This window comes from Dermacentor albipictus, unplaced genomic scaffold, assembly GCF_038994185.2.
Source record: "Dermacentor albipictus isolate Rhodes 1998 colony unplaced genomic scaffold, USDA_Dalb.pri_finalv2 scaffold_13, whole genome shotgun sequence".
Classification (NCBI taxonomy): Eukaryota; Metazoa; Arthropoda; class Arachnida; order Ixodida; family Ixodidae; genus Dermacentor; species Dermacentor albipictus.
The window spans coordinates 10,858,706-10,877,500 of record NW_027225567.1 but is presented as its reverse complement, the minus strand read 5'-3'; the positions used below and the strand labels follow the sequence as shown (position 1 = coordinate 10,877,500).

General features: G+C 46.4%; 1 protein-coding gene across 1 annotated transcript in view; it reads left to right on the top strand.

Annotated features, from left to right (window-relative positions):
- Positions 1-10,593, top strand: part of LOC135915706 (uncharacterized) — a 37,902-nt gene extending 27,309 nt beyond the window's left edge. Inside the window, exon 3 of the mRNA XM_065448846.2 lies at positions 10,069-10,593. Within this exon, the coding sequence (XP_065304918.1) occupies positions 10,069-10,338 (270 nt within the window). The 3' untranslated portion in view covers positions 10,339-10,593. The remainder of the gene's footprint in view (positions 1-10,068) is intronic.
- The last annotated feature ends 8,202 nt before the right edge of the window (positions 10,594-18,795 follow it).

Below are 18,795 nucleotides of genomic sequence, written 5' to 3'. Positions count from 1 at the left end.
CAGACAGAGAGAGAGATTGCCGGCAAAATGAGTGAACTACCATAATAATGCTAATCACATTAAATAAATCGGCAGAGCCCACATCCCGATGACTATCGACAGTAATGGGCCCAGCATTGAATCCATACAGCGAGACAACGTTGTTCCACCGTCGTAACGAGTTATGTATGAGGCGTGTACTAGCGGTACTAATATTTCATCATCATCATCATCATCAGCCTGGTTACGCCCACTGCAGGGCAAAGGCCTCTCCCATACTTCTCCAACAACCCCGGTCATGTACTAATTGTGGCCATGCCGTCCCTGCAAACTTCTTAATCTCATCCGCCCACCTAACTTTCTGCCGCCCCCTGCTACGCTTCCCTTCCCTTGGGATCCAGTCCGTAACCCTTAATGACCATCGGTTATCCTCCCTCCTCATTACATGTCCTGCCCATGCCCATTTCTTTTTCTTGATTTCAACTAAGATGTCATTAACTCGCGTTTGTTCCCTCACCCAATCTGCTCTTTTCTTATCCCTTAACGTTACACCTATCATTCTTCTTTCCAAAGCACGTTGCGTCGTCCTCAATCGTCTCCAAAGAACACTCGACGACATCTGGCATCCGCGCCGCGAAGCCTGCGCGTGGCGTCCCAAACGCATGGCACCCCAGTGCGTGCTAATATTGAGCAGCACGTCGTGTGGCAACCAGGCTCCCGTCTCGCAGTTCTCTCTGGAAGCGCAGAGCCATACAGTGGCGATGCCGAGAAGTCCGCACGTGACCTCTGAGACGAGATGTGTGGGCGAACGCTAAGAATTGTTCCCTCACCTGCTGTACACCCATTGACACATACTCAGTGACCCACGTTGGTGAGAGGTTCTTTGAAAAGCGTCATATACAGAGTGCCTTGATGGCGCAGCTCGCCGAAGAGTTCGCAACCGGCGAAAGCGTCGGGTGGCGGTCCTTGAGGAACGTTTGTGACATGGATTTCATTCAGCGCAGCCCCGGAGCAACTTAGGAATTTTTTTTCTCACTACCGTTCATTGATGAACGCCACGCATCTTCTGGCACATACCTAGTGCTCCAAGTCGGCGCCAAGGAGTTTCATTGAAGAGCAGGGCATAAACAGTGCCGTAGCTACAGTGACCCATTTCGGCTGTAAAGAGGTTCGTTGAATAGCGGCCCATACATACAACATTCCCACATGCTCGGGGACTCGAGTTTGTCAGGTGGCTGGATTCGAAACCAGTTCCCCAAGCACAGCAGGCCGACGCTCTGACCATTCGACCATGGATTTTCTGAATATATACTGCAAAATAGACAAAAAAGAAAAAGATCATAGCTAATCAAATTAGCGTACCAAAGCGTGTGCGTTACTAAGCTCTTGTTACCAACTGCCCTCAAGAAAACTTGTTTATTTCTTAGCTAACAACAAAAGCGATGAGCTGAGGCATGCACTACTAATCATCACTGTTCATTACTGTAGCTTCCACAACCTCGCGCATGCAACGACTTTATCGCTGAACAAGACTGCAGGGTTGTCAAAATACGGAGCACACCTACACTCAATGCAGTGAACACCAAGTGTCCTTGTCCTCCCTTTGTCATGTTCCTGCTGTGCTCCTTGAGTCTTCGTCCACCTTATTTATCTAGTTAATAAACAGCAACTCCAGTGGAAAACAATGTAGTGAAATCTACCCCTCGAAAATCAGTGTACTGTTAGCATCTTCACAATAACAAGGAACTTCGCAATGCTTCGCATAGGCTGAAGGGTTAACTGGTTGAACCAAACCGCGTCGGCCTGGGTCGGGTCTTAAATTACGCCCCGCGCAGTGCTATACGTGTCGATAAAAGCAAGGTTTATTTGCTTTCTGAACAAAATTCGTAATTTTCGAAAATCTTTCTTTGCTCTGACAAAATTCTGATACTAGTGAAGCAAAGTACTACATAATATTACACGGCTGTAGATGTCATGCGTCCACCTAGCTCATTCTGTCCCTTTGAAGAATAACATGGAGCAAAGGCGAAAAGCATGGATATGTGTTGCGGCACTATCTTTTTTTTTCACAGTGACTGGATTATTAACGAACACTATCTTTTTCAGCACAGCTCTGTACCTCTTCTTGCGCCTTCTCGCGAATAGGCAGTTAGTGAAAAAAATTGCTGGCTTTCCAAATAAAGACTTGCGCAGGCTGTGACCGTTTGTTGTTGGCCTCAATCCTTGTGTCGTACAGGTCAAGCATGCTTTTGCTAAAGCGAACCGTTCTTCAGAAGTAAAAGTTGTCGTCTTTCAATGCAGTTCAACATTGGAACGCAGAAATGCTTTCGGGTCTTCGAAAGCGTAGACTACCGTGTTAAGTGTAATTACCGCTGCAGAGGTAGTCACCTATAGGTGGATACTGAAAGAGCCAGCATTGAGTATAAATTAAGAAGGCTAATGAGTTTAGCCTTATTGCAAGCTCTTGTGGTCTGATTTAAAATATGTATTGAGCATTTCAGCACTATGTGCCCATTCCTCTCCATCTCCTTTACGATATCTCAGGCTCCCACTCCATTGCCATTTTACCTGGCCGACTGGTAAATCATTCCGCTTATATTCCCATACGGACTGTCTGAAGATGTGGAATGTTTTAAGAATCATTTCTATTCCGACGTTCCTCTTCGCCACTGTGACCTGGTAGTTGCCGAATCAGGGAATGAGGCGAGTTAGTTTATTAATTTTTGGGAGCTGATGTATGGCGGAGCGTGAGAGCCTAAAAGCACACCATTTTTCGTATTTTTCTTGTTGCAAGGGAAGTGCTGGAAAAAATATATACGCTCGACATATCGAGCTGAAAAAGATTCAGTGTGATCGGTGAAGTACTTAACAAAAGCTTTCTCGTCGAAAGTCATATTCTTAGTTATTAGTTATATTATTACGTTTTTTATCTAACCTTCTGTGGCCCGCTAAGTAATTACATAACAATACTGTCCCGGTTGATGAAAAGGACTGAATACCGAACTCTGTGGGAGCTTCTATTCTATATTGTAACCGCTTTCTTCTTTCAATTTGGGTATAGCTGTAGCTGGAACGCCATGTATAGCATGGAAATTCGGCCAACATAGTAGTACCAGTGAGCGCACTTTTATTGTGCGTAATTACATAATAAATAATGTATGTTACATTTACCTTTTCAGCTTATAGGTATCACAAGTATCCCTTAATGGGATAGCGCGTGACATTTACCGGCTTCTGGGAATTCCTTCAATTCATTACATTCGGCCTACCTAATTGCAGGAAGACTGGGTATTGTTAAGAATGGCGAGCTGCAATGCAGGATTGCCACCCAATTACGACTGGGGAACAAGACGCGCATTCCCCACTCTCCATCGCTTCAGCTAGGATGCGTTCGATGAAGCGGGCTTTGTGCTGAAACAGCCGCCATCCTCTAGCCCCATCGCCGTTGTGACGGAATGAGTTCGGCGGACGAACTATTGTGCCCGAACTCCCCAGTGCGGACCTGATCTGCTACGCGTGAGCGAGCTGCCGCGGGAAAGCCGTTTTTTGTTGCTTCCCACGCGCCGACCGGGACGCAGGACAACGAGCTACCCAGAATGTCTCCGAGCTACCCGGAACGGCTCCCCTCTGACGTCGGTTCCGGACATTCACCCGTGGGTGCCTTTGTGTGTGTAAACTGTCCTGCGGGGCGGCGGCGAGTTTACAATGAGTCAACGAACGTTCGCGTCACCTTGTATCGCGGGAGGACCGAGTGTTTAAAAACTGCTGTGGTGCGAATGCTCGGGACACTTCTATTGAGCAGTCATGTCGAACTGACACTTTTTCTTAAGCAGTCATGTTAGACTGATGCACTTTTCTCAAGCAGTCATGTTAGGCTGATTTAAATAGTGTAAATAAACCCATATTCTTCGTTCTCGATGAGAAGCAGTTCTTCCCTTCATCAACGTCCTCAGTGTGGATAAGTTGGACGACGGCATGGGCCAGCTATCTTCGAATTCATGCCGGACTCCAATCTCGACAACGGATCACGAGCGATGGGATTGAGCCCCCAATCCTGACAACTGGCTGACAGCGATGAGATGGGCTTTGCGACATGGTGCTGTATCTGCGGTGAGTGCTTGGTTCTTGCTTTGACTCTCTAGGCTTCATGTTGTGGTTGTTCTGTTTAGAACTGTAGGGAAGCTAGATTGTTGAGTGTTAGCTAGGTTGTGTTTTCCTAGCTAGATTTAGAGAGCAGAATCAAGGCAGTAAAGCAGCAATCATGGAGTTAAGGGCACTGCTGAGAGACGAGTTGTTGATTGTTGGTGAGGAACTGGGCCTAGATGTACGCAAGGAAATGCTAAAATCGGAATTATTGCATATAATTTCCGAACAGGCCAGTGAGGAAGAAATTGAACTGGGGTTTGAACTTCTGAAAAAAGAGAGAAGAATGAGAGAGAAAAGAAAGGGAGGAACGCGATAAAGATCGCGAGTTAAGAAAAATGCAACTTGCACTTGAAAGCAAACGTTGGGAGTTGTCTCAAGGAAGTGAAGGCGCTCTGGGACGATCAAGTGAGGCAGAATCGTACCGCATGGACAGGCTGTTAAATCCATTTGAGGTCGGGACCGACATAGGCTTCTTCCTAAGCAATTCTGAAAGGACTTGCGAGAAGATGAACTTCGGCTCGAGTACATGGCCACAGCGGTTGCTGTCTATGTTGCCGTGTGAGGTGGCGGAAGTAATCGCCAGAGTGAGTGCACATGATGCATATGATTATGCAAAAGTTAAGGCTAGTCTCCTGAAGAAGTACCGCCTTTCAGCCGAAGCTTTTCGGCAAAAGTTTAGGAGCACAGGCAAGAAAGATAGCGAGGGATATCCGGAGTTTGCATATAGCTTAAAGGCCAACCTAGTCGAATGGCTTAAAAGCGCGGAAGCGTACGACAGCAGAGACATGATCATTGAATGCATGTGTCTGGGGCAGATTTACAAAACCATCCCCCAAGCTATGAAACTGTGGGTGCAAGACAGAGGGAATGTAAACACTGTGGAAAGGGCGGCCGAATTAGCCGAAGAGTACGCAACCCGTAGAAAGTTGAACGCCGAGGACGGAAGCTTGGACGGTCGAAATGGACCGCGGAAACCATTTCCGTTCAAAAGGGGTGCGCAGACTAGACGATCGGAGCCTGTAGAAATGGCGGAAAAGCCCGCAGAAAAGAGTGAGGAGAAACTTAACGGAGAAACTGCACAAAAAGAACAGAAAAGAAAATTCGAATCTTTTGGACCAATTCGCTGCTACAAATGCCACAAACTGGGACATATAGCTGTAAACTGCGGGAAGTCTAGCGTAGTTTTCTCCTACGTGGAGGAAAAAGATGAGAATATGGAACTTTTAAGTCCATATCTTCACGACCTGCAAGTTAATGGAAAACCATGCCGAGTGCTAAGAGACAGTGCCGCCACGATGGACATTGTCCATCTATCTTACGTGATGGTATACGACTTCACCGGAGAAGTAGCATGGATAAAACAGGTTGTAGAAGAACACAGCGTGTCTGCCCATGGCCAAAGTCAAAATCAATGGACCGTTCGGGGAGCTAGAGACTGAGGCTGCAGTTAACAAATTTTTGTCACTGCAGTATCCTTACATTTTTTCGAATCGTTCGAATCAGTTACTGCCTGACAAAGGGCTCAAACTGGGAGAGGGCATAGTACAAGCATTGACCCGAGGCCAAGCTCGTAAGATCGCGGCGCTTTCGGCTGAAAATGCACAAGCTCCTCCAGCGGAAGCAGAAAAGGGGATAACTTCAATACCCGAATCCGAGCAAGGCCCGAGGGACAAAAGAACAGTTGAGGAGAGCCTGCCAGCTGACCAGCTCAGTGAGAGCGTGGCACTAGAGTGTCAAAGTTCTAGCCTGCAGGAAAAGCAAGCTGACGCACTCACAAGCAAGACAGGGTCGTTATTATCACCAGCCTCAAAGAACTTTGATCAGCTCTTACGTGTGGATAGAGAGTCACTGGCAGCTGAGCAAAAGAATGAAGAGAGCTTAGCTAAATTACATGACTCAGCTAAAGAAGGCATTGCTAGGCGCAACGTGACGATACATGAGAGAGGAGGATTGTTGTATCGGCACTACAGAGATCGAAAGGGTAGGATTTTAGATCAGTTAGTCGTACCTACTAAGTACAGGGAGGACCTTTTGAGTCTCTGTCATGGAAATGGGTGGTCCGGCCACCTAGGCATAAACAAATCAAAGGAAAGATTGCTTATGGAATACTACCGGCCTGGCTGTTTCAAAGACGTAGAAAACTTTATAAGATCATGCGACGCCTGCCAGCGTTCTGGTAAACCAGGAGAGACATGGAAAGCTCCACTGAAGGTAGCGCCCTTAATAACAGAGCCTTTCAGACGACTTGTAATAGACATGGTAGGGCCTCTTCCAAAAACAAAATCGGGCTACAGGTACTTGTTTACCATGCTCTGTCCGGCTACAAAGTTTCCAGAAGCAATCCCTTTGAAAGAGCTCAGCTCCACCGAAGTAGTAAATGCGCTTTTGACAGTGTTTGCACGAGTTGGGTTTCCAGCCGAAATTCAGGCAGATCAAGGGTCAGTATTCACGAGCGCACTGACTTCCACATTCTTGCAAAAGTGCGGGGTAAAGTTAATACACAGTTCTGTCTATCACCCTCAGTCAAACAGTTTAGAGAGGTGGCATTCGGTGCTTAAGCGAGTTTTGCTTGCGCTCTGTTGCGAGCATAAGGAGGACTGGGAGAACTGTCTGCCGGCAACTTTGTTTGCTTTGCGAGCGGTTCCACATGAAGCGACAGGGTTCTCACCAGCAGAAATAGTGTATGGGAGGACACTCCGTTCTCCACTGAGAATGTTAAGAGAGATGTGGGAGGAAAGAGGGGAGAGTCCAACAGTGGTTGAATTCGTGCTAAATTTACTGGAACGGCTAAGCGCAACCCAAGAACTAGTCGGAAAGAACATGGGAATAGCTCAAAAGAACGCCAAATTCAATTACGACAAGAATGCAAGGCTTCGTACGTTTAACGCCGGAGACCAGGTAATGATCCTCAAACCTTCAAGAAAGAACAAGCTTGAAGTTCACTGGGAGGGGCCCGTTAAAGTGTTGCACAAACTTTCAGATACTAACTATGCTCTGAAAATGCCCGGTCGCAGGAAGGAGGTGAGGATATATCACGGCAATTTGATGAAGCTGTATATAGAGCGCAGCGGAATCGTTAACTATACCATCAAAGAGCAGGATGGCACTAGTCACAAGTTTAAAGAGTATAGGGCGACCTCCAACTCTGAAATCGGCCTAGAAGAAGTAGTAGAACACTCGGTAAGCTCGCACGCTCTAAGACCCGAGCAGCTAGATGAGCTAAAAGAGGTGTTAGGGGAATATCTCGACAGATTCAGCGATCGGCCGGGTAGAACCGAACTAATAACGCATGAAATAGAGCTGACATCAACCGAACCAGTAAGGTCAAAGCCTTACAGGGTGTCTCCAAGACAGAGAGAGATTATGGAGGCAGAGATACAGCGCATGCTAGAGTTTGGAGTTATTGAGCACGCTGAGAGTGAGTACACGTCACCGCTAATACTGGTAGAAACCCCTAACAAGGACCCTCGTCCGTGTGTTGACTACAGGAAGTTAAATGCCATCACTAGGGATCAGCTGTACCCGATACCCAACATTGAGGATCGAACTGAAAGAGTTAGCACTGCTGAATACGTTTCAACTATAGATCTCGTGCGGGGGTACTGGCAAGTTCCCGTTTCAGAAAGTGCCAGCCGCTATGCCGCATTCATCTCACCTGTAGGCACTTTTCGCCCTCTCGCACTCAGCTTCGGGCTGAAGAACGCGCCGTTTAGCTTCTCTAAGTTAATGGATATTGTCCTAAAAGACTTGCAGGAGTTCGCCTTGCCCTATCTTGATGATGTAGCAATTTTTTCGAACGGCTGGGAACAACACGTATCGCACCTCAAACAGGTGTTCTGACGGTTGAGGGAAGCTGGCTTAAGGATGAAAGCGGAGAAGTGTAGGTTTGGTTGTTCACAGGTTACTTATCTAGGCCATGTTGTCGACCAGGGCATGAGACGGCCGGCCGAGCTGAAAATAGCTACGATTGGAGCATTTTCTCAGCCGCGCACGAAAATAGACCTTCGTTCATTTTTGGGACTTGTGGGGTACTATCAACGGTACATTCCGAATTACTCACAAATGGCAAGTCCATTAACGGGCGCCCTCCGAAAGGGAGCACCGAGTAACGTACACTGGGATAAGGACAAAGAGAACGCTTCCCAAAGCTTGAAAACGCTATTGGTTTCTCGCCCTGTGCTTCGCGCGTCAGACTACACAAAGGAATTCATAGTTCAATGCGACGCAAACGACAGAGGTATGGGCGTGGTACTTAGGTCGGCGATGATAACGAGGAGCATCCTATCCTCTATGCCGGCCGTAAACTAAATGTAAGAGAGGAAGCCTACAGCGCTTCAGAGAAGGAATGTGCTTGTTTAGTTTTGGCCGCCCAGAAGTTGTCGTGTTACTTCTACCGAGCGAAGTTCATCTTCCAGACCGACCAGTGTCCTCTGACGTGGCTCAACAAATGTCACTCAAAAATGGTCGCTTGCTCCGATGGAGCCTCACTCTCCAAGAGTACAACTTCTCCGTTAGATATAAGAAGGGAAAGTTGCATAGCAATGCGGGTGGATTGAGCAGGCTAATTTGAGTTCTGCGTTTGAGGGTCCCGCCTAAATTTTAGGGTTACTAGTGTTAATTTTATTAAGCGAAGAAGATCCCCTCTCATTTAGCAGGATTCCCTCCATGATTGCTGAATTTGTCAGCAGGAATTTGCTTCAGAAATTGGCCTAGCGAAATGCAGCAATTTTTTTGTTTCTGCACTTATGTTTTTTTTGAAGCCTAGCGGGTCTAAAGTGAGGGCCAGTGCACGTCATCTCGGTGCAGAGCCGTGTTGGGGGGTTCATTTTGCATTTTGCGCGGGACAACGAGCTACCCAGAATGGCTCCGAGCTACCCGGAACGGCTCCCCTCTGACGTCGGTTCCGGACATTCACCCTTGGGTGCCTTTGTGTGTGTAAACTGTCCTGCGGGGCGGCGGCGAGTTTACAATGAGTCAACCGAACGTTCGCGTCACCTTGTATCGCGGGAGGACCGAGTGTTTAAAAACTGCTGTGCGAGACACTTCTCTTGAGCAGTCATGTTAGACTGATGCACTTTTCTCAAGCAGTCATGTTAGACTGATTTAAATACTGTAAATAAACCCATATTCGTCGTTCTCGATGAGAAGCAGTTCTTCCCTTCATGAACGTCCTCAGCGTGGATAAGTTGGACGACGGCATGGGCCAGCTACCTTCGAATTCATGCCGGACTCCAATCTTGACAACGGATCGCGAGCGATGCATTGAGCCCCCAATCCTGACAGTATGTACCACTCTGACACACAGGTATGAAAGCCCTTAATGTATCTACACAAACGCATTATATTTCTCTGCATACACAATTGCTTGCTCCTATTCCTTGAACAAACATCTAAAATCGCCTTAGTCCTCATGACTTCGTTGCGCGTCGCTTCGGGCGCAATGAAGTCACAAGTTGAGAGCGATAAATGTACGCTTCATTCTTCAAAATAAAGAATTTCAAATAACTCTGGTTTCGTCTACAGCACATTAAATCATCCGTACGGAAACACCATTATTGGCAGCTTCAGACATGCTCGGAACTTGAAATATTCATACAGTGCCCGATTGCGCGTTCAATCTCCTATACAATATACCTTGTTTCCTCGTGTACCGCATGTTACACATTTTATTTTATTTATTTCACCTCAAATGCCCGAAGGTATTACATAAGTGGGGACACAAAGGCATGTGAATTTCAACGATTTGAACAAAAATGCAAAAAGAATGCAGCACAAATACAGCCAGTGAAGTAAAAAATACAGTTGCTAATATATTGAAGATATGAAGGTAAACAGTAGAAAAAAGTCAGAGCAGGTATATATTTATTAAGAGGTACTCAGCTGTATCGACTCCATGCGTGGTTCACTCGGACAACAATCGCACACGTCCCCTTCTTCCGGCAGGTCGCCCCGACCCAGGGTTGCCGGCTGTGCGGCGGTGCGGGCGCGGGACGCAGCACGACGTCGACCGGAGGCGCCCGTCAGTTCGTGCTGCATCGCGCGTGTGCCGGCCATCACCTCCCCGGCAGCACCGTGTCCCGGCTGCTGCTGCAGCACGGCAGCAGGTTCTCCGGGCGGCACTGCTGCCTCCCATCCTGCATTGTCCGTAGCCGAGGAGCTGACGGTGCGCTCGCTGCTCTCACCGTGGCCGGCGGCATGCAGCTGTTCACTTGATGTGCGGAAGCGAGTCGTGCGCCGCGCAGCGCCACGGTGCTGGGTTCGTGGGCCGAGGCTTGTCGAGCGTGATCGCGGCAACCGCTGCGAGCTAGTCTCGGCGCCGCTGAACTCGGTACGATGGTGCTGCGAAACGGGTGCCCCGCTACCTCTCAGCGGTGTTGTTTCTCGCTAGCATAATTTCGCATTTTTGCAATTTATTGGTGTGAATGTAATATTGTTCTATGTTCTTGAAATAAAGTTTATTGTACTTGACGTGGCGTTTGTGAGAAAATCCCCGGAACGCTGTTAATGCGCGATGATACGAGGCAAGAAAAATGGAAAGAGATGTCATTTGCCTCTTAATTTCAATATTATTGCTGAGAACACTAGCAGCGAGGGCGCAATCATTTCAGAGGCTACAACGTGACCGGGAAAACACCACGTGATCACTTGCGTGCCAGGCCCGATGAAAAGTATTGTAATTCCGCTCGTCTCTAGCCTACTCGAATGAAATCTCGTTCACACTAGGATAAAGTCCACTTGAATTGCACTAAAGCGTATTGCACTTCTGGCAAGGGAGCCCTGTCAACCTTTCAGTTGGAAATTCTCTGGAACAAGTGCAGCAAGACGCAGACACATCTTCGTATGCAGAGAAGTCTGTTCACCTCTGCCATAGACATTATAGGGACCTGTGGATTGCTCGTTATGGTGGGAACCTACCTAGATTATTTAATGACGTTGTACGTAATTTGGAGGTTATCACTTGAATATCTCAACGAAAAATCGAGTGTAAGTATGTAATATAGCGTTTTCGGTCCGTGGCGCCATTTTCTGTCAGCCTACCATTACGGAGGGAACGAGGAGCAGCCGAGTCGTTCTTATGCAGTGGGAGCTGTTCTCGACTGTTGTTGCCAATTTCACAGCCACTATGATGGTGCTCGCAGTAATTTCGCCATTATCGTCACAGTGTTTTGATGAGTAGAGGCATCTCAACAAGTCCACGTGTATGTGCATCAAAAGTTCCATCACCGGGCCCCGTAAGTATGGTCTACCACTCTGGAATCTTCTAGACCAGTCAAGTGGGCAATACTAAGAACAACAATACCTTGCAATCAAAGCTGCCGCTTCTAAAGAAGAAGAAGAAGAAACTTTAATAAAGAATAGTCCGGCAGTTCTTGCTGTGGTGGCCTCAGGTGACGGCTCGAAGTCCTTGGACTGGAGCGGCATCTTCGGCTTCCGGACGGCCCAGAGCTGGTCTGCCAGCTCTGAACTTCTGATAGCCGCCTCCCAGCGGCGGCGACGCCAACGGAGAAGGTCCTCGGCGGCTCCCGCATCCGGGGCGGCGTCGGGAAGAAGCCAGCTCGAGCCTTCTCCTACCCTGGCAACGGCCGCGATTATGGACGCGTCACCAGCGGAGCTGGTTCTAAACGCAGCGAATAATTGAGGCATAAGTCATCACTCATAACCAAAGAGGTTCAGCTAGCCCGTTGCCGTAAATGACACATTATTTACCGTTGCCTTACACATACTGTCGTCCAATGTAGCTAGGTACGAAATACGAGCGGTAATATGAAAATCAAGCAAAAATAAGGTAACACACTTCGTGCAACAACAGTACAGTGCAACGCTATAATCCAATGTTAAAATATTATAGAATGCAGTACTAAAACAAACGAGTATGATGGAAGACTTGTGCTCGTGGTTTTTCTATATGCACAACGTTTGCGGAAAACCATTACTGAAAGCAGTTTGTGAACCGTTTGTGAACCGGCAATCCTAGGGCTTGACCTAGCGAAGGCCTTTGATAACGTCACACATAAAGCCATTCTTGAGAACCTTCAGGACTTGGAAGTAGGCGTACGAACCTGCAATTCATTAGGGACTTCTTGTCATACCGAGAAGCAAAAATCCAGATTGGAGAATGCCAATCGGATGTCATTAAATTAGGCAGCAAAGGGACCCCACAGGGCTCTGTGCTCTCACCCTTTCCAATGTGGCCATGATCAAACTCCCTGAAAGACTGGAGGCTATTGAAGGACTAAACCACAGCACGTACGCTGATGTCATCACGTTGTGCATAGCTAGGGGCAGCGATGCCCAAATAGAGGAAACCCTCTAAAGGGCTATTCAGGCAGTTGAATGTTACCTCGGACCTAGGGGACTTGAATGTTCACCGCAAAAATTGGAACTGCTTCTATACCAGCTGAAAGCCAGGGCCAGTAAGGAGGAACCGCAAATCTCCCTCACAGCTGGGGGGATCCCCATTCCAAAAGTGGACAAAATCGGAGTTCTGGGACTTTTGATTCAGGCCAACAGCTGTAATGGCAAAACAATAAAGAAACTACACGGCTGCGCACTGCAGACCATGAGGCTGATCTGAAGGATTGCCAACAGGCGGTCCGGGATGAGAGAAGCGAATCTAGTTAGGCTAGTCCAGGCCTTTGTCATAGGTTGAATAGCTTATGTTGCCCCCTTCCTCAGTGTAAGGTCATTCGAGAAGAAGAAGATTGAGGGCATCATACGCAAAAGTATAAAACAGGCACTGAGGCTTCCCATTCGCACTGCAAATGAAAAGCTTTTAGCTCTAGGGCTCCAGAACACTCTTGAGGAGATTATTGAAGCAGTGAGGATCTCGCAGTATCAGAGACTTGAGGGAAGCCCTACGGGCAGGAAAATCCTAGCTAGGCTAGGCATAAACTATGAGGGGCCGGAAGGCATCAAAGTCTACTTGCCGCGAAGCGTGTGGAACCGACTAATAATCCCACCACTACCTCAAAACATGAACCCAATCCATCACAAGGAACGCAGAGAGAAACGGGCCGAGGCTCTTGAGAAGCGTTTCAAAAACTCGAAGGACGTGCTCTACGTTGATGCTGCAGACTATGGCAACGGCCGCATGGCCCTAGCTGTAGCGAGCGCTGAAACTAGATTGATAGCCAGTGGCACAGCTCCAACGGATTGCTCTCAGATTGGAGAAGAATCTGCCATAGCACTTGCAATTGCAAGTACTTCAGCAAAAATTATAGTCAGCGACTCTAAGGTTGCGGTGATGAACTTTGCCAGAGGCAGAATTTCTCCCGAGGCGAACAGAATCCTGCAGACCTGCAGAGATAGCAGGAAAATTGAAATAATCTGGGCACCTGCGCACGCCTCCCTCACTGGGAACGAGGCGGCCCACGAATTAGCTCGAGGACTTACATCCCGCCACCACATCATGAACTAGCTCGAGGTCCCGCCACGTGAAGCCTTCGGCTTCACGGGGCGGCAGCGCTTAGTGTGTTACAGAGATCACAATACACTACAGACTAGGGCGGGTTAAATATCCTCCGGCTGGTATATCCGTAAACAAGAGCCAGGCCTCCACTTGGCGTCGCCTGCAAACCAATTCGTTTCCAAGCCCGGTGTCGTGCAGCCTCTACTACCCGGGTCAGTACTCCAGCCAGTGTAAGCTATGTAAAGCCAGGGCTAATCTTAATCACATTCTGTGGGAATGCCCACAGGCTCCCTCTGAGGGAAGAATAAGGTGTTTAGAACAATGGGGGACCTTATTACTCAGCTCCGATCCGGAGATTCAACTGAAGACCGTCCGACTGGCCGAAACCGCCGCTAGGGTGCAAGGACTCCTGGCCGTCGTCTAGGTGGGAAGGCTTAAAGCCTTCCCTACATCTGTTGGACAAATAAAGTTTTACAATTCAAAAATGCTCTGCACGTGTATTATGCACGTTTCATCTAAAGTGCGATGTCTCATGTATGTATCGGATTTTTGCAATTAACACATGGTCGCCTACTGAATGGCTAAACAGGGTTGAAGTTGTAGCTGCACGAAAGGAATTTTAAATGAAAATGTCACCTCAGTGCGGCGGAAGCTAATGCGCATAAAGTGATTCATTCAACGTCATTCTTTGTGTTTGAGCTCTGATGAGAGTTTATAACTGTAAAAAGTGAAAGACCTGCAAGACGATCGATTACTACTCATACAAATTGTATTTTTGGTTCTTCTCAAGTTCGCAGACGCACCTTTTCGAAAATTCGCTCTTCTGCAATGTTTGGGCACACCCATCATCCCACGAGGTGTGCTGTACATTGAGGTATTACGGAAGCAGATGAATGGGCCCCTCAATATTCTGACAGACAAATAAGGTTACCAACCTCCTGCTTTCGTTGTCTCTCTGACTGATGGCGACTTTGGCAGTCTTAAAGGATACATATAGAAATTTATTGACTTCTTATAATAAGAATTCTTTAATACAGTATGGAAGAGCCCTGTTGTCACGTAGTCACGCCGTGCTTTACGGTATATTGCTGCGACACCGTAAAAGTACTACAGTGATCAAATTTATCCAAACCTGCTGTATAGAGCAATGCTTGTTCAATGCTTATTTGAGCAAGGCGTCCTGAATAGTGCTTAAAGAATGGCTAAATTTTTTTTCAGTCTTCATAGTGACACGCGTTAGCTGTAAAACAATGGCTACATGAAAGAGATGTTAATTCATTTGAGTCACACCGCTTCCGTGGCAATACAATGGATCTTCATCTCTTGGATGAGCAATTAAGATGATAAGTAAAGACGGAAGAACATTTATGCGTTCTGTTCTACTAACTTCTAATTGTGTCAGGTATATATATCCTCCGGTGGAAATGCTCGATGGCACCTCCTACGACATGATTGTGGTATTAAATTCCCGCAATGTCTAGAAGGCAAGAATGGCACTCTTGTTAAAAGCGGCAGACCTAAAAAAATTTCGCCAAAAGTGTTCCGCACGTTCGAGAGGTTCCAAAGGCACAATAACCACCACCCGGCTAAGTGCCTGTGCTGGCCGATCTTGCAAAAACTGAATAGATTCTGGGGCATTACGTGCCAAAATCACGACATGATTACGAGGCACACCGTACTGCTGGGGGACTTTTTATTATTATTGACCCCCTGGTTTGCTTAACGTGCACCGAATGCATGTTACATGACCGCTAATGCGTTTCGCTCTCATTGAACCCAAGACCTCTTGCTCCGCAACACGGCCCCATAGCCACTGGGCTATTGAAATAGTTTTAATCAGAACTGCACGATAAATATTATGTGGGTGGTGTTTTTTAGCGTTAATAATGCTTAACAGGAGTTACTAAGAAGTAACTTCTCATTATTAAAGACAGTGATGTGGAGTTGAAGCATGCTTTCAATTAATTTTAATAAGATGGGCGTCATTGCTATGGGCCTGATGTTCCTAAAATTATACCTTCCCCTTTGTTTCTAAACAATATACCTTAAGAACAAATACGTGCAGCAAATATTCCATTGTATGTTCTTTCCATGCTTATTTCATCAAGACTTCCCTGTATGCAAGCAGCATGCACAGATGTGCATGATGCTTACATACAGGGAAATCTTACGGGAAATCATACAGGGAAATGTTCTGTGCATAGAAGTAATGCTTGTGACAAGAGGCTGTGAGAAAGACAAAAACATTGCAAATAATATACATATATAGAACGTCGGCATAAAAAAACTTCATTACCGAAGAAAATAGTATGCCTTCTCTAGCATACTCTTGTGCTGCAAAAGATCATTGGATAATGTACAATCCCATGTGTGCCTTGTTTTACACTTGTAATTTTTGTTGCCATTTTGTAAAGTTGTTAGATATAAATTTAATTAAAAGCCAACTCATTAAGAAAATGTTACTTTGGATGATAAAAAGAGGCTTTTAGTCACAGAAAAAAAATTAAGATAAACAAAGCTCTTCTTGGCATAAAAAATATATTTGGAAGCAATAGGAACACAGTAAATCAACATAATTGTCAGTAAGTTAACAGTGAAAATGACTGAGGTGGGAATTGTTGCTTGAGCTCTTAGATCAGCAACGTTTCATCATAGGCTAGTACCATGCTGACTAGGAGACCAACTCCTGCGATGAAAAAGTAACGTGCACAAACGTATCTAATTTTGACATGTAGGGTTGTTAACATTTTATTTTTGTTAACAATTATTTTTGTCAACGGAAATGAAATACTAGAACAGTTTTAAACTATTGTCTCGGAGAAACTTCTGAGGATAAGATCTATAAAGTACATTTCCCATAAAAATAAAGTCTGTAAGATGGAACCATACCCGGAATCCTGTTTCATATGCTGCCTTTGGATGGTTTACTTTTGTTTGGTTTCAACACCAATGTTCGTAATATAGCGCATACATAAGCATCTACCAACAATGCGCAATCACTCATAACGCTTCAGTTCTCGGCTATAATAAGAAATGATAGAAATGTCTAGGTACAACTGGTTGTGTTGTGTGTTCTGCCTTCACATGAATGACTCTTGTTTGAATGACAAACTACACTGTTCTCTTTAGTGTGTCAGCCTTGAATAGTAATAAATTTAGCCCACAACCACAAGGAATCGGCAACCAACACCAACATGCAATGGCCCATGTCGAAATAAATGTAATATTACAGTTTAGAATGAAACACCTTAGACGTCCAGTCGTCAGTGTTGCCTCCCTTTCCCCATGAATACCTCTCAGTTTGCCAATATTAACTACACTGCAGTTCTTAAGTAGCCATGGCAACTGGAAGTGGTAATAATCATTCAGCCATCGCTCACAAAGGAAACAGTTTACACATTGAGCTGTAACGGAGACTGCACAATGAGCAAAATAAGTAAAATAATGTGTTCACAATGAATCTAAGCCCATTTTCAATGCCCCCTTACACGAATGACTGTGGTGTCAAAGAAGATTTCAAGCGTCTTGAGTGGCATCCCTGCCCTCGTCAGAGGCTTATTTGCAAGCCTGGAATGCTTTGGGCGGATAATTGTACATCTGCTGGGCGGAAGACTTCAGCTGCCACCCTGAAGCACGCAGCTCGATTAGCTCCATCGGGACTTTGCGCGAGTGCGCCGATGTAGTTGACTCGATGAAGGCATCGCGCACTCGACTCATCAGCCCAAGCATCAGGTGTGGCTAACCCTGCTCCATGGTCTTGCCGGCAGCCGTCATTGCGGACTTCAGGCACTCCAGCTGTGGGCACAGGGCGAGAGTATAACTGGATTACAGGCATGGAAAGGTGCTTTTGAACCCTCACCGACTTTCCTGACCGTGGCTGCTGCTGTCTTGCGGAACTGTTCACAATTATAATAAAATCGATACGTTATGCGTACGAAGGTGGTATCGAAATTCAGCCGCCCAGCAAGGCGGCCCGATGCTCTAACCACTACGCCACAATCGCACGTATCGCGCCAATGCCAACTAGCGTTTTGAGATAATAGCCGCGTGTGCAGCATTGCACAGCACAAGTATGCGAAAGCACATTCACACGTGCCGCTTTCATTTGTGTCAAAGAGACAGAAATAAAACGCCCAATTTTGTAGCATTCTATTAAATGTTTCATGAAAGCTTCACTTCACATAGATACCAAGATGCGAGTTATATCTGCACATTTTTTAAAATACCGTAGTTATCCGAATCTAGGCCAAAAGTTTTTTTCAAATAATCATATACCAAACTCTAGAGCCGGCTTAGGTTTGTGGATCTAACAAAAAATCAGGCCCGTTTGTAATTTAAAATGACAAATATGGCGCATAGCTAGCGTCATCTAGAAAAGTCAGTATCACAGCCGCTACTTCTCGCCCCAGTAGCCAACCAAAATACACGAGCGCAGTCGCCATTTTGACCTGTGTCGTATCGGTATGGTGGCTAATTACCGGCGTGCGCCCTGGCATTATGGTAATGGCACCAAACAAGCGATGCCACAAAGGAAAAGTTGTGCTAGCCGCAGAGGTATTGTGTCAAGGTTTCGTTTTGGGACCCACTTCAATTTAATTTATATAAATGATATTCACTAGGTTATAGACTCGGAAATCCGGTTATATCGTATCCAGCTTTCCTGGACACGAGGGTTTAGTGCGCACGGTGCCACCACGTGGCGTACTGACCTTAAACTTTTCAAAGTTCCCGCGGTGACGTGGTGAGGACGTCAACGAAACAAAAAATAATTTAAAAAATATCCCTGTGCATTGCAGTTCGCCACAATGCTTGTCCCGCCGACGTTATCAGTGTTCTTGTTAAAGCGTAGCCGCTCGTCGCCTGGAAATGACTCATCATTCTAAGAGTGGTTAGTCGCGACGAGTGATGATTGATTCTGGATTGGTACAGTTCGATGATTGATGCAGTCCTTTTTATCTTTTTTACCTTTTTCTTTTTTCTTTCTGATGCTAAGGAGTAAACAAGCTAGGGTAACCGTAAGAAGCACTCCGTAGCAGCCTTTCTTCAATCGCCACACATTCTTAACGTCCGAACATGGCACAGTGTCTACGAAAGACGCCGTCGTGGACGACATTCGATTTTGACCTATCGATTTCGTTAAAGGGACCCTGAAACGATTTTGACGATTTTCTACAAACGTGCTGAGTCGCTGGAGTAGGTCCTTCTGATCATTAATTGATGCTTCTAAGTGCTCCGTGCAAAGCGTGTAATTTATTATAAGG